Source organism: Manihot esculenta, chromosome 2 (genome assembly GCF_001659605.2).
Source record: "Manihot esculenta cultivar AM560-2 chromosome 2, M.esculenta_v8, whole genome shotgun sequence".
Lineage (NCBI taxonomy): Eukaryota > Viridiplantae > Streptophyta > Magnoliopsida > Malpighiales > Euphorbiaceae > Manihot > Manihot esculenta.
In genome coordinates, this window is record NC_035162.2 from 29,707,968 (window position 1) to 29,724,699 (window position 16,732).

The 16,732-nt window shown below is 30.5% G+C and overlaps 2 protein-coding genes across 4 annotated transcripts; both read right to left on the bottom strand.

The window, feature by feature from the left end:
* Positions 1–1,680: 1,680 nt before the first annotated feature.
* LOC110608901 lies at positions 1,681–2,544 on the bottom strand. The gene has a single exon (XM_021748184.1). It carries the CDS (start codon positions 2,542–2,544, stop codon positions 1,681–1,683), a length of 864 nt encoding a protein of 287 aa, XP_021603876.1.
* A 2,188-nt stretch (positions 2,545–4,732) lies between these two features.
* LOC110609677 (probable inactive receptor kinase At5g58300) lies at positions 4,733–9,286 on the bottom strand. 3 transcript variants are annotated; one of them, XM_021749440.2, is made up of 3 exons: positions 8,787–9,286; positions 5,791–7,101; positions 4,733–5,635 (listed from the first exon to the last, which is right to left on the bottom strand). In XM_021749440.2, the coding sequence occupies exons 2-3, from the start codon at positions 7,061–7,063 to the stop codon at positions 5,007–5,009; spliced, it is 1,902 nt and encodes a 633-aa protein (XP_021605132.1). In that variant the 5' UTR covers positions 7,064–7,101; positions 8,787–9,286; the 3' UTR covers positions 4,733–5,006. The 3 variants fall into 3 exon arrangements, with proteins under 3 accessions (XP_021605132.1, XP_021605134.1, XP_021605133.1); XM_021749442.2 differs by lacking the exon at positions 8,787–9,286 and adding an exon at positions 8,151–8,374; XM_021749441.2 differs by lacking the exon at positions 8,787–9,286 and having other exon boundaries at positions 5,791–8,081.
* Between the last annotated feature and the right edge of the window lie 7,446 nt (positions 9,287–16,732).

Here is a 16,732-nt window from a genome sequence, read left to right on the forward strand (position 1 = left end):
TTTTTTAATTATATAATATATAAAAAATTTTTAGACTTTTAAACTTTACCTTAATAATTAAATAGGGTTTTAGTTTTTTTTTTTTCTCAATAACCCCTTTTAATTAAAATGAAATGTCAAATAAACTCTTCAAATTTGAAAAGAGAACCTAAATAAGTACTTCATAGCAAAGTAATTATTCAAATTTTTAAATATATCAAATTTAAAACTTTTAATTAGGAGGGCACAATATTTGGTTTAAACTAAAAAATCAATCAAACTGAATTAATTTAGAAATTAAGTTCAATTTTATATTTTTTTTAATTCGGTTCGATTTTTATTTTAAAAAATTTTGATTAATTCAGTTAGATTCAATTTTCAACAGAAAAAATCGATAAAATCAAATCGAATTGATCAATGAGCAATAGTATATTATTTTTTATACTATAAGGAGATTAAACTATAAAATATTTTGAAATAAATTTTAAAATATTAAAAAATAAAGTGAAAAAATAAAAAAACTCATTAAAAATCCAACCGATCAAATCAAATCATTTCAATTCAAATTGATTTCTATTTAAAGTCGATTCAATTGATTTTCACAAATATTAAAATTTCAATTTTTAATTTTTTTAATTTAATTTGATCTTAAACCGAACCTACCGAATATTCACCCTTTACTCTTAATTCACATCCTTTTTCATGTCCTACATGATCTCTTCACGACTAACGTTTTTTTTTTTAGCAATATTTATATGTGAGTTTTAAATTCTTATAGTTAACTTCTTTTAAAGATGTATATAGCTTGCATTTACTTGGTCGCTTATGTACTTCAAAGGCTTAAACTTTACATTTTTTATATTTTGCTTCTCTCTGTTTTTGTAAATTAGAATATCAAAATCTAACCTCTAATTTAATTAGTATTCAAATAAAAAGGTTTTGATTTGTTATTTAGGGAGAAAAGAGAGTTATGAGATGTAAAATAAAAATTTTGTCCTTTAGAGTATGGAGATGAGCACCTAACATAAAATCACATAGAAAATTCTTTTCTAAATCGCATTTATTATGAATTTAAGAAACAATATATATAATAAAATAGGCCTATTGATCCAAAAAATTCCAACTTTTATAGATTAAATTTTTAATTTTGAATAAAAAAGTCCAAACGTTTAAATTTGTTGTAATTATAGCAATTTTTTAAATTAATTTTGATCATATTTAAATTAGCTCACATAACACATCATGTATCGTTATTTTTACCATATAAGTAATTTGATTAACTTGAATTAAACTTTAGTTAAGACCTTAAACCCTAATTACTTAAAATTCTCGATTAATATTCTTATTTAATTAGGAGAGAATTTAGTATTCAGTTATATAATTTAGAAATTTCATGTAACTAAGCGTTTAAGATCTTAATTAAGATTTAACTCTAGTAAATTAAGTTGCTTATGTGATAAAAATAATGAGATATAGTATATTGTGTAAATTTAACTTAAATCTGATAAAAATTAATTTAAAAAATTATTAAAATTATAACAAATTCAAAAGTTAAGAAATCCAAAATTTTTAATTTTGACTATAAATATGAAAATTCGTAAAGTTGGATCTTTTTGAACCAATAAAATATACGTAAAAAATCATTAGAACTCATCTGTTTGTAAGTTTCTAGTCATATTTATGCAAGAATTCAAAGAGAAATTACCTGAAACCAAAGATTTTAACGGTGCAAATAGGCTTCCTGGCCATATCAACATCAAATTGATTAATTTCATGGCAAGTTATAAGAGCAGGCACCCAATGCGTCTTAATTACTCCAGCATCAAACCCAATGTTTCCACTTAACACAATATCAATAATTATCTTCTTATTCTTTGCATTTTCTTTTAAGATCTTGGCACTTTCTGCATTTACCATAGATTTCCTTACTTTGGTTGCTATAACCAAAACCCTCCTTTTGTTTGGCATCTGGGAAAATCCAGAAACCATAGTCTCTCCCAGGTGGATATCCTCCGATGACACTTGAACCTTTAACCGACCATATTCAAGCTCAACCTTTTGGTTCTTGTTCAATACTTGGATTCTTATTTTAACGTTGGCATTCAAGAGGGCTTCATGTTCTCTACTTGAAAAGTTTAATCTAGGGAAGTCCAGTCTCAAAACTGAAATTTCAGGCAATGCTGATCGGAGTATGACTACGTAAATAAGGAAAAAAAGGAGGAAGAGAAAAACAGCAGCAAATAATCCGAAGAACATCCAAGCACAGCACACAATACGACGGTGCCTTTCTTCTTCATCATCTTCATCTTCTTCTTTTTCCACTTGCTTTTCATGATCTCCTTCTTGTTGTCCTTTTCTGTTTTCAAGTTGGCTTTCTTTCTCTTCTGCAGCTTCTTGCTCAGAATCTTCCTGTAAGGAAGGGAGAGAAAAGGCAATGGATCTTTGAGAGCTCAGACCGCTGGAAACATGAGAAGTATGAGGAGAAGGAACAGAAAAAGGAGGAGGAGGAGGAGGAGGAAGTGAATTTGCCAATGAAGTCAGTCTACCGTAGCTATAATCGGCCATTGTTGGAGGTCCCTTTCCGAGGTTGAAGGAATACCAACTGTGAGTTTTCGATATTACGTACGTTTGATTTGTTTGCCAGAGAAAATGTGGGATGAGTTTTCTAAGTTAAGGAAGATTGTATCTATTAGGGTAATTGCCTATAAAGAGTAAAGGCAAAATTCATTAAAGAAAATTAGACTTGTTCTAATTATCAAAAACACTCTTTATTATTTCTGTAATTCCGGCTGCCTTTTCCTGAGATTTTTATTTTTATTTTTTTTCATTTCAGCTCACCGTAGTTATTTTCTCTAGTGTCTGGGAAATTGAGCGCAGGCAAATGTTTTCCATATAATCTGCAATCCATCAAATAATTTCACATTGTTCTAGTACGTTGATAAGTTATTTGAAATTTATAAAATTTTATTTTAAGTGGCTCATGAAGGGTTGATATATTTTTTATAATAGCTTATAAAGTACATTTATCATTAGAAAAAAAAATTCAATGTTTTATAATAAATTATATATTTACAGTGGCGATAAATATATCTGAATAAATTTGAAAGTTATCAAATTCTATTTCATCAATCCCAATTTTCATTTTAAAAAAAATATTATTAAAAAAAATCATACAATTATTATTTTTACATTTTGAAAAATAGAGTTAATTTTTTCAATTTTAACAGTTTATCTTAATCAATTTGAACAGAAAAAATTTTGAAAAAAAAAAGTTTTTTTTTTAATTCCTAATCAATGCAGGTAGAATTATTTCTTAAAATACTTATTAAAATATTTATGTTAATCCGTAATTATATCTAAAATTTTAAATTTTAGATAATAAAACTAAACTTTTTTTATTTTTTGTCAATTATAACTACGAAAAACTAAATTAAATTTGAAAAATTATCAAAAAATTATAATATAGTCCCTAAAATTTTATTTGACTAATACAATAGTCCTTAAAATACATATTTTTATTTATGTAATATCTTTTTTTATTAATCTCATTTTTATTTTTATATAAATTGTAGTTTAATAAAAATTTAAAATATAAAAATTTATAGTTTAAATATATAATATTTTATTTTATATAATATTATTGATATAAAATATAGTTTTTTATTGGATCATACATTACAAATTTATTTATTATATAAGTGAACAAAATAAAAATATTGAATATTTTAAATAATTTTAAAAAATATGATTAACATATCTAAATTTTTATAAAAATTATAAAGAGATGGCTTTACATACTAAAACATGTAATATTTTATTTTATTTAATATTATTAATATAAAATATAATTTCTCATACGTTTAAAAATATGTATATAATTTATAATGGTGAGTATAAATTTTTAATCAAATATTTTAATATATAATATTTATATATGATATTTTATATTGAAAAGATTTATTTATAATAAATATTTATTTAATATTACATATCATAAATATAAAATAAATATATTTTTAATAAAGGACTATATATTTATTAATATAAAATTTTAGAAAATATATTATAATTTATTATTAATTTTTTAAATTCGTAGTAAATTTATAAAAATTTAATTTTATTATCCAAAATTTAAAGTTTTGGATATAAATATGAATTAACGAATTTTTTTTATTTAATAAGTGTTTTAAAAAATAATTTTACTTACCATGACATGTAGATGATAATTTTTTTTTTATCCAAATTAATTAAATTAAATGGTTAAAATTGAGATAAATGTGAAAATATTAATTTTATTATCAAAATTTTAAAATTATAATATAAATGTGAAAAGTGATAAATATTTAAACTTTTTTTATTGAGCCAATATTATAAATAAACCATTAATCTAATTTTTAGAACTTTTAGTTTAATTTTTTAGAATTATAAATTAATTTGATCAGTTTATAAGTTAAGATACTTAGAATTTCTAGTTTGGTTTTGATCGGTTTATAAGTTAAGATACATGATGGATTAGTTCAAAATTCAAAAAGTTTATGCTAAATCAAATTTAAATAAATTTATAATATAAATATATGAAATTGTATGCCTTCACCTACCATAGTTTTACACGTCAAGAGTTAAACCAGCCAAGTATTTTCCCAAAGTTGAGTCCGCCCCTTGGAAAATTTCAGATTATTTTGAGTGTCTATGGGCTGAATTATAATCTAATTCAACAAATCCTATGAAAACGATTAAACGAACACTTTGATAACCCAAAAAAACAAGAGGGAAACTATTGGAAACGTTATTGATTGGAGGTTATCAATTCATTCTTAATGTTGAATTAAATATTACAACAAATCATAAGAAAACCACCTAAAAAAATTCGAAAACTGAACTGATGAAGTTTTGGACAAATTCACACAGAGAAACCACACATGCACATAAGGCTTTGGACAATGCTTGGGAAACCCCAGTTGGCATGTGCTAATTGGAAATCTTGATCTTGACTTGATATCAATTATCAAATAATGAGTTTTGAAGAATCATGGAGTCCGCACGTTTGAGTCCTTAGATTTGTTCTCTTCAGAAGATGGTCGGTTTTCAGAGTCAGATTGTCTTATTTCTTCTATCATTCGAACAACTTCATCCATGTTTGGTCGCATGTCCGGGACCTTTACTACACAGGCCATCCCAATTTGCAACATCTGAACCATTTCTTCTTCAATATTTTGGTATCTCATTAGCTCAACATCAAAAACCTCAGCTGTCCATTCCTCCCTTACAACTGACTGAACCCATCGAGGAAGGTCAACCATGTCGTCTCGTCCAGGTGATTGCAGTGGAGCTTTTCCAGTCAGCATCTCTAGCAGGAGGACACCAAAGCTGTAGACATCTGATTTATGAGTGTGTTTACGGGTTTCAATCACTTCAGGAGCACGATAGCCTGCACTCCGAGATGGAGTTGCAGGAATATTCATTAGAGGGGTCAGGCCAAAATCAGATATACATCCATCTTGATCTTGGTTGAGGAGGACATTTGAAGACTTGATGTTTCCATGGGTGAATTTCGGACCACCGGCAGAATGCAGGTGGGCTATCCCCCGTGCAGTTCCAAGAACAATCTTCAATCTGCTGTCCCAATCTAGCGGTGTTCTGCCAGCTTGCCTATTTCCTGTAATCAAAATACAGAGTGACCTTAGAATGCAAGCAAATTTAGCTGTAAATGGAGCAATTATAGGTTGCTGTGAATGAATTATTCAGAATACTTTAGCATCCTTCAGTTATTTGTAAGGCAAACAAAGATAGATCATTAGGCTTAAAGTTTACCATGCAAAAGTGAGGATAAGCTGCCACCAGGAATATAGTCATATACTAGAAGCTTCTCATCCTTCGAGTAATAATAAGCACGGAGGGGTACAACATTTGGGTGCTGCCCAACCCTTCCCACAGTCTCCATCTGCTGTTCAAAGTCCCTCTTTCCAACCACTACTTCCTTCAACCTTTTCACTACGACAGTCGTTGATTCTTCCAGGACAGCTTTATAGGCAGTGCCATAACTACCCTTTCCTAGCACTTCAGCAGAAGCCCTTAACAAATCCTCAAGGTCAAAATTGTAAGAGCAGCCTTCAAAGAACACTAGCTTGTTTTTCTCAGGTTCTTGCACTCCACTTCCAAACTCCTCTCTGGGCTTCTCACCCCTTCCACCACCAACAGCCTTCCCTTTCAACACACTACTGCCTCCATTCTTTTTCTTCAAACAGCAGCACAGAATAATTAGAGCAACAAGACACAAGACTGCAAATCCTCCCACTGCAATGGCAATGATAGCTCCCATTGTCAGTTTTGTTTTTGAACCCTGCTTAGTTGCTGGTGGGGGAGACAAAGCTGGAGAGGGTGAAGGTGGAGGAAGGATTGGGGAGCATGGATTAAGAGGCAGCCCACATAATAGAGAGTTTCCAATGAAGGATGAATTCGGGAACTTCTGAAGGGATAATGGGATGGAGCCATTAAGGTGATTGTAGCTCAAATTCAAATGACTAAGCCTAGTGTGGTTAAGATCAGGAATGGGTCCAGAAAGGCTGTTGTTCTGGAGGCTCAAAACACTGAGTTGAGTCAAATTTGCTAATGGTCGAGGAATGCTGCCTGAGAAAATATTAAATGACAGATCCAGCACATTGAGCTGTGAGGAAAAAGTGGTGGGAATTGTGCCAGAAAAGTTATTATGTTGGAGGTAAAGGCTCTTTAGTGATGGTAGAGAGGTAACGTCAGAAGGAAGATTCCCATTAAGCAGATTGGACCGGAGGCTGAGAACCCTAAGGGCACCCAGTTTACCAAGTGTGTTGGGTGGGATATGGCCAACAAGCCCCACTGCAGGAAGTCGGAGCTGAACCACACGAGTGCCATTTGAATTGCAAGTAACACCCACCCAAGATTTGCAGACTGATGAAGCAGGGTTCCAGTTGAGTGACCGATAATGGGGCACAGCACTAGAGAAGTTGAGAAGGGCCTGCTTATCTGAATTCAGGTCAGCATTACCTAGATGAAAAAGAGTGACTAGCACAAAGAAGAAATGAAAAACTGAAGCCAGGAACAACTTCATGGGGAGTTCAATTTGCACTGGCTATATGACAACTTAACCTGATTCAGCGCAGAAACAATGAATTGATATTAGTCCGCCAACAAATAATGCAGTAAACAGCAAAGTTGCAAAAGAAAACTATATTAATATTCATAAATTGGAAGCTAAATAGCAACAAAAACTACCACCAAAGCCTTACTTCTGAGTTTTAACACTGAGTAACATTTCAAATGTAATAGTAACAATATAGCTGGCTTCTGGTAACCTCATAAAAAAAGCACTTGCAACTCTTTGTTTGTCAAATGGGAGTCTTAAGTATTAATTTTTCAGAAGTTTAATGTTGAAAATTGAAATGCTAACGCATTATAACTACAGTTCCTATTCTCAACACACTGGCATGGGCCAATCAACTCATCCCATTACCACCAGCCAGTAACATCAAGACAGACACATAACTTGAAATTTTGAGAAGATAAAAAGCAATTTCTAGCAGTTGGAAATAGTCGATGTAGCCTTTATTCTCAGTGATAGTGGAATAATAGCTTCACCTAATTATCCTGTTAGGAGTAGGTAAAACTGCAATTTGTGAATTCCAAATTTGCAATTATCATGTTTGCTGATGAAGAAATAGCAATAATGATCATGACAATCTTGTTTATGAAGCACCCAAAACAGTGCTAAATTCATGCAGTACTTCAGCCATTAATAGATCTCAACATTTTTAATTAAAAATGTTCTTCCGCAGGAAGTTACTCTCAACTTTTCTCATTATAAAAGTTAAATTCTCTAATCCCCCATTCTTATTTATATCCAACTTCTAAAGAAACTTCAAGAACAATTAGGAAAAAGAAAGTAATCACACAACAAAAGCAGGCAAAAAAGAAATCACAGAGCCAATAAAGCAAACAAAAGTATAACACTTTTTGGTATGGAATTCTTCTTTTCTTTTTCTTTTCCATTATGTTATCTAAAGAGCAAAGAAGAAAACGATTCAATAACAAAAGTTAGAAAAGAATATATATATATATAATGAATAACTTTGTAACAGTAAGCCAAATAACACTTGCATAATCATCAATTAAAACCAAAATAAAGAAGAATCCAAAACCTTGTAAAAAGCCAGAAAACAAAAAGATGCTACATTGACTGGAATTTAACGGAAAAGGCCCTGTTTAACCCCATTAAACATATTGTTTTAAAGAAATATATCATAAAACAACATGAATTATGAAAATTGAAGACACAAAGACATACAGAAAGCAGAAAACTTTGTTAGTGTTAAAGTTCAGCTCTTAAAGATATGGTTAATTTATACTAAAAGACAAGGTTGGAGTAGCTCAACCACTAAAGGTGCATTTACTAACAAAAGAGCCAAAAAAAAAAAAGGAACAGAAAAGAAATTGAATCTTGAAAACCAACTCAAAAGTCTGCATAGCATACTGAGATCTAAAATCCAATTGAAAGTATAGCAAACATTACAGAAGAAGCAAATCATTTTGAAGCAATCCAATTTGAACCCAGAAAGAGAGTGAGAGAGAGAGAGAGAGAGAGAGAGAGAGAGAGAGAAGGGGAAGTTGAAATCTCCCCTGTTAGAATCTACAAGAACTTATCATTATCCAAAATTGAGATAGATCTAGAATGCAGCTTAAAAGCTGCAAACCCAATTGCATATACCAAATAATCTAACCCATGACGAGCTTCAAAAGCTTAAAAAAGGAGTAAAATTGAAGATGAAGTTAGGAACCTGGAAGCATGCAGGGCCCTTAATACCCAGTAATGCCTTTAGCTAAATGAGCACCATTGAGCTACTAAAACCCGAAGCTCCAAAAAAGAACCAACAATAGAGAATATGGGGAGAATAAGAATCTTGAGGAGCCAAAAAGAAACAACCTGTTCCAGCATTAAAGCTTAGAATTAGCTGAAATGGGTAATCTTTGACACATGAAGGAATAACATTGGAATTCACGAATTTTGAGGATTTTCTCGGAGTAAGGGAGCATTTCTAACCCCAAGATTAGAGCGGCATTTAAGAAGTAGAGAAGCAGAGTTTTTTTTTTTTTTTTTTTTTTTTTTTAGCTGGGGATTTACTTTGAAGCTAAAAAAAAAATATTTACGGAAATAATTGGCTGAGGTGACGAGAAAGAAGGAAGGAAAAAAAGAAAAAAAGAAAAAAAAATTTTTGTTTGCAGTGTTTGTTATTGCAGAAGAGCGATAAGATGAAGAGAGAAGAAAAAATAAAACTAGTGAAAGACTGTGGAAGGTTGCTGTCTCCACTGGAAAGCTTGACTACCTCAATGGAAAACAACTCTTCTCTCTCTTGATAATATTACCATTTTGCCACTCAGAGACAAATTACTTGGTTCAAAATGTTTTATTTCTTCCTTAAAATTAATATTTTTTAAAAAAATACAAATTTGACTTTCTAAAAATTGTGATTTTCACACACACATTAATTTTTCAGAAAATAAATTTATTGACGTAAAATATAATAATATAATTTAAAATATAGTAAATAAAAAGATAAATTAATAAATTATATTACATTTAATTGGAAAATATAATTCCCCAGAAAAATAGAGTAGTCCACTCATCGTAAGTTGGTTTTGTAATATAAAATAAATAAGAAATTCTTTTTATATCTTTTAAAAATTCTACTAAAACAGCATACGTTGAGATTTAAAAAAAAAAAAGGGAAAAACATACGTTGAAGCTGTAAAAGTCAAAACTCGCCCTGTCCTTGCCTGTAACTCTGAGATGGCGCTAAAAATATTTTATTTATGAAAAATCTAAAATAATGATTATTTAAATATATACTCTAAAAGATAAAATAATTTACATAATTAATAATGAGAACGAATATTTGCTGTACTTCAGATCAATTATTTATAATTCTAATAATATAATAATAGTTTAAAGCGACCAGCCATCGATTATTTAAAAAATTATCTAGAAAAAATATATTTATTAATCATTCAAATTTAATAGTTGGGAGACAAAAGTAAAAAAAAAAAATTAATGATAATAAATAAACTTATTGGATATAAAACATAAAACTTTAAATTTAATCACAAGCTAAAATTTTCAATTATGAAGGATAAATTTTCACTTTTAAATTTATTATAATAAATTATTTATTTAATTAAATATAAAAATTTAAAACTTTACCTTTAATCATAATTATAATCAAACTTTCACACGTATACTACAACATTTTAATTTTATTATAATTATAATTAAATTTTAAAATAAATTTGATCATTTTAAATTATTGTATATATTATGTTAATTATTATTTAATTACTTTTAATTTTATCCTTATCTTTAAATTAAAATTTATAATTTATAATTTAAACTACATACCTAAATTAGAATACATTCAAAAATGAAAATTTTAGAATTTAAATTAGAAAATATAATAATAAGAGTTTAATTCTTTTATATAGATAGTTAGAGTTAAGAAATTATTTATATATGTAACGATCCGGAAATCGGATCGCTACCAGCGCTAGGGTTCAGATCGACATAAAGTCACCGAAACCCGTAGCAAACCTACTATACATTCTGTGTATCTGATAAAATCTCATACATGATCAAACCTTTACAAAAATAACTTAAACATTTCATGAAACCAAACTTAACCTGAGCATGTATCATAAACGGAAAACATAAAACCTATACTAGAACCCTCATCATATGCTCTAGTATGGTTAACATACATGCATCAACTTGGTTCAACATAGCTCATCATAAAAACTTTTATATAAAGATCATGAACAACAGGGATTTACAAAAACATATACTATGGCCAAGCACAATTCTGATCCATTATACAATACATGTCCACAACTATTTTATTACATCAAACTATACCAGCTACTATGACGGCTTCCTGAGCTATCTTCAACTCTGCAAACCTGGGGTTAGGGGAAAGGGATAAGCTACAAGAGCCTAGTGAGCAGAACGTAAAAACAGTTTAATAAACATATGCTCATATGGAATGCATCACAGCACAACCAATTCACAACAAGATGGACTTGTCACCAGTAACTCTCTACATAATCCAATGTGCCCCGCCCTCGACGGAGCTCCTCAGGATTTTCGCTTAAACATAACATATCCATAAATGCTAGGGGCGTAGAATGGGCAGCCTTGGTCTTCCGTATCCGTCATAACATAACCTGCTCGAGGGCTAGTGGGTCATCCAATATCCATCCACAATAACAGTAAATTATGCAATGCATCATATTCATGAATTCTAATGCAAACAACCTATTACATAACATGGCATTCGTGATGCATGAACATGCTCAAAAAGTTTGATTACTTTAAAACAATATATTAGTTCAATTCTACTCACCTCTGGCTGATACTTGCCTAACACTATAGCAGTTGACTCACTGCTGGCCTCTACAGTCTTCCATGTCCGATCCTATACAGATGGACTCCAATGAGGGACCAAACTTAGTTATTACAAGACTCTAAACAACTCCCCAAAAACTCCCTAAAACATACCAAAACATACACAAAAAACAAGCAAAGAAAGGCTGGGCAGGGGACTTTCAGGGGCAGGTTCGGCGGCCGAAGGTCCTCCACAGATCTGAAAGTCAGGGACTTTCGGGTGTGGGTTCGGCGGCCGAAACCCCTTCATAGATCCGAAAGTCCATGCTTTCAGGGACAGTTTAGGTGGCCAAAAGGCTGCCTCCCATACAGGTTCAGCGGCCGAACCTGGGTTCTCCAGCAAGGTAGAACCTGAAACTGCCCTATGCATTCAGCCTCCAAAACTTCTCAAATCCTCACATCCAACCCCTTAAAACATGCATACTCACTCAAACATGCACAAGGAGCATAAAACTAGCCTACACCCCAACAACAACTATAAAACATCACAAGAGCAAGCATTCATCATCAAAACTAACACAAGCCCTAACACTTTAGATCTAAACATTTCATGCATTTTTTAACCCTTAACCCTTTTTAAAACTTACTTAAATTAGAGAAAAAAGTAAGAATCTACACTTACCTCTTGAAGATCTAAGGTAGATGCGACTCAAGCTTGGAGTTGAGGAGAAACAGACTCCAAACTTTAAAATCTTGGATTCAAGCTCAAATCTTCTAAAACAAGGCAAAAACATGAATTTATTTAAGGGATTTGAAGGAAAAACAACAAAATTAACTATAGGAGGGCAAGAACTCACCTTTACCTGAAAATGAAGAGAGAAATTCTCCTATTTTCGGACTAGAGGCCTCTTATAGATGCCTGGCAAGACCACCTTTGGGGGCTGAAATAAGAGCTCCCACGGCAGCACCATGTTTAGCGGTCAAATTTGGTTTTTCCTCTCCAAAGCATTTTTCTTCCTTTTAAAATACTTTAACACAAAAATCAACGGTAAAATCATAAAATTCATTTTGTGAAAAACTTATTTTACCCTTCTAAGAGGTTCTGATATCCGATATTCCGGATTCCAATGGTGATTCCGTCGGAAGGTTGGAATTTCGACGCCGGAGTGTAGCCGGGTATTATAATATAAATTTAGTTACTATTTAGAAATAGTAAATAAATAATATATAGCATGATAGACGTAAACTGATTTATAATTAATAAACTTTATTTTAAAGGTTATTATTAATAAACTTTATTTTAAAGGTTATTATTAATAAACTTTATTTTAAAGGTTATTACGATTATAATAAATTTAAAAGTTAGATATAAAATTAAAAATTTTTACTAGAATTACAATTAAATATAAAGTTATAATTTTTATATTCAATTGAATAAATAATTTTAAAGGTTGTCCGTAATTATAACAAATTTACAAACTCTAATTTTGTCATCTAAAATAAAAAAAAATAATTACAAACATATTAAATATAAAGTTAATGTGACTGAAATGAAACTTTGTTATGATTGGCCAACCTGCAAGAAAGAAAATGTGAGGTGCAGTAGCCCCTCCGACGCTTAAGTCAGTAAGTTAAGTTAAAGAGAAGAGTGAGTGTAATGTAATACTTTAAACTCAAAAGCAGCTATGTAAAAACCGTGTATTTTAATATATGCGATTATTAACTTTTATATTGTAAGGAGATGAAGTTAATTATCAAATCTCCTATAAATCATGTTGGTCCCGACTAATTAATAGGAGATCATGTGATTATAGATGTAATAGCGATCTGTTAGATTGTGTTCTCTAACAATAACTTCCCGTTGAAACTTGCTCTGTAGTTGAGTGAGTGAGTTTCGATGAAGTGCTGAAGTGTCCGAATTTTTTTTTCTCTGAATAGAACCGAATATCTTCTAATTAGATTCTTGATGGTCTAATATTCGAGTATTAACCCATGATCTACTTTGAGTGATTATTGTGTTATATCAAAAGTTTTAATTGTTTTGATCTTCTATGTTTAACAAGCCTAATAAATATGAATATCCGAATATGAACTCAAAATCACAATCACGGTGAATTATTGAAAGAATACAAAATCAACTCTTTTATAATTGATTAATGTATTGGAAAATTTTGGATGTATGAAAAAAAAATGGAGGTTTTCAAAACTACTACAAGCAATGAAATGAATGTTTTTTTTTTTTTTTCACGTAAATCTAATATTTTAATTGCTATTATTTGATTTTTTTTAAAATTCTATTATTTTAATTCAAATTGTGGAATAAACTTTATTTAATTTCTATAATAAAAAATGAATTGATTAAATTGATTCAAATTATATTTTTATTTGTATGTAAATGCTCTATATAAATAAAAAAATTCATATTTTTAATGTAATATAATAATCGCCTAAAATAAATTATGAGCTGTCACAATAAGATAGAGTCACGTGACAAGAATTTGAAAAGCTAATATATAGTCTCATCCATACAAATTAGGACCCAAATACCGTAGCACCTAATTTTTCATTAAGACTCATTCACTACTGAAGATGTCGAGTTTTCATATAAAGTTACCATTAACGGGTATAATTCAACAGAGTCTCATTATATCTATAATTGCAAGATTCCAATTAATTAATCAGCACTCGCCGGATTCTCAAGAAGTATTATAATTAACTTAATCTTCTTACAATAAAAATTAAAGATCACAAAGATAAAAATATACAATTTTTACGTAACTATTCTTAAATTTTAAGAAATTCCTCACACTCGCTATATTTTTCAATTTACTGATTTAAACGTTAGAATGACTGCTATAGACATCAATCACCTCACATTCTCTTTTTTTGTTTTTATAAAATTGACTAATTGCAGCACAAGACGTATATTGTGTATAAGTATATTATAGCCAAATTTCACTCTCCTAATTTATTTTATTTTGATGTGAATTTTTTAGCATATACATAAAATGTTTTCTTGTATGAAATAAAAGTAAATTAGTACAAAATCCTTATAATTATCAAAATTAGCTATTTAAGTTTTTATTCTCAAAATTCAATTAAAATGCCTTATTATAAAATCAAACTTTATAATTTTTCTATTAAAAAACATTAATTGATTTATTTTAACTATTCATAGTTATTAATCATTATATTTTTTGCTATACATATTAGGCAGTCAATCTGACAAGTTTGGCCTAGTATAAATCGATTAACGTTTTATTAACATAAATCTAACAGAATATTTAAAGAATTTTATTTCATAAAAGATACAGATATTCTATTGATTTTCTTTTAAACAAAATATATTAAATACCAAATTTTAATAAAAAAAATATTATTTTTTAGTCTTTATAATAGAGAGAAACCCACTAGTTTTTTAAAATAAAAAATATTATCTCGTTGTGTTTTATTTTTTTAAGTAGAAAAAAAAAACAAGAGAATATGAATGGAATGGAAAGAATGTTTGGGGTGTTAAGAGGTCACATCATGGAAATTCAAAATGAAGTCAATTACACGTTCAAATTAACTAAAAAAGAAAAAAGTGGTAATCCAATTTGGCGTTATTTGTGAGAATCTGACCTTATAACAAATTAAAGTCCAAAGTGTTACTATGACGGAGCCCAGAGAGCTTCGCTTTTTTCCTATTAGATTCCTATTCTTTCCTCTCCCTTCCTTTTCCTCTTGTCCCCTCATTCAGTTGGATGGTCTATTTAGCTTTCTCAAATACTATATTGATTTTTCTAAATTTCTGTATATATATATAGAGAGAATCGCAGTTGAAGCCAAACAAATTAAAATGATTGAGGTTTGGTGCCATGGGCTATATATAGGTTTATCTGATGCCATGGTGTATAGCAACATCATGTGTGTTTTGAATTTTATATTTATTTTTTTAAAAATATCCAGTATGATAATTTCAAGTTTTCAACTTTAACCATTATAAATCGTCTTAAACTTTAATTTATAGTCTAAAATGATTTTTATGGATTTATGGGTTTAAAATATTTAATGTGGCAGATATTTAAAAATTTATATTTATTTTTCTTGTACTCTTTCATTACTGTCTTTTTTTAAAAAAAAAATTATTAATCCCTTTTATTTATATTTTTCTTTATTTATTTTAACATGCAATTGATTGTATTAAAAGATTACGTGGATTAAATAGTACATATAGGAGCTAAAAGTTTACAAATTTAGAATCAAACGCTCAAACCCATAACCTAAGAATATTAAGCTCAAACCACAATCAAATCCATAGCCCATTTCCAAGTCTGTTGATAACCATCTATCACCTCCACAATTCCAACGTTGTTAGATGAGAGTGCAATCTACCACCACCTCTACCACCACCTCTAATATTGGAGAAGAACTAGAATAAGTAGCAACATGCTAAAAAAACCTGCAAGTTATCATAAGAAAAAGGAGAAACCTCAGAAAAAATAGACATGTAGAAAGAAAAATCCAAATAACAAGGAAAAAAGCTAAAAGACAACCAAATCACCAAACGATAGTCTCCAATTAAGAATTCCTTCGACAATCAAAACAAACCAAGAATCAATATAAAAGCTTGAGACTCCAAATGTCGCATAAAGAGGAGTGACGCGAAAGAGCTCACGATTGGTCACTGTCTCTGGGAATGAAAATTGCCAGATGTAGCACTCCTTAAAGAAGAAGAAGAAGAAGAAAAAGATGATGATGATGATAAAGAAGAAGAAGGAAAAGAAGAAGAAAAAAAAGAACCACCTGCTGCGGAAAGAAGAAGAAGAACCAAAGAAGAAGAAGAAGAAGAAGGGGGTAATTTAGTATTTTGCTATATTTTTAACAGCAAAAATAGACGGAAGGATTATTTCATTGACAAAGAAAAAAAAAATGATGTTTTAATAGATTTCTCAAAATTGAGGGACTAACTTATTAATAATAGTAATTGATGACCGCTGGATTTCCTTGCCCCCAATCCTGGGCCTAGATTACGGCCACGGCCCATGAAAGGAAGGCCCGCACACCCTCTCAAGTAAAACAGGCCCGGATCATTAGACCCCTGAGGCCGGACTCCACCAGATTCTTCCCCATCGAGATTGGCCCAGCCCGTATAACCTTCCCACGGACTCCTCCTCCTGGGTTCAGCGTCCAGCCCAGCTCTCGGCCCAGCCCAGAATCCGGAACGAGACTCGTCGTACAGCCTGGCAGATCCGCTCAAGTGTACGCACGGGGGAGAATCATAGGCCGTTACGCATGGAGCAGGCGCCTGATATCCTCATACGCCCATATCTGTATGGCAGAGACGCGTGGTCCAATCATGGGAGAGCCGTT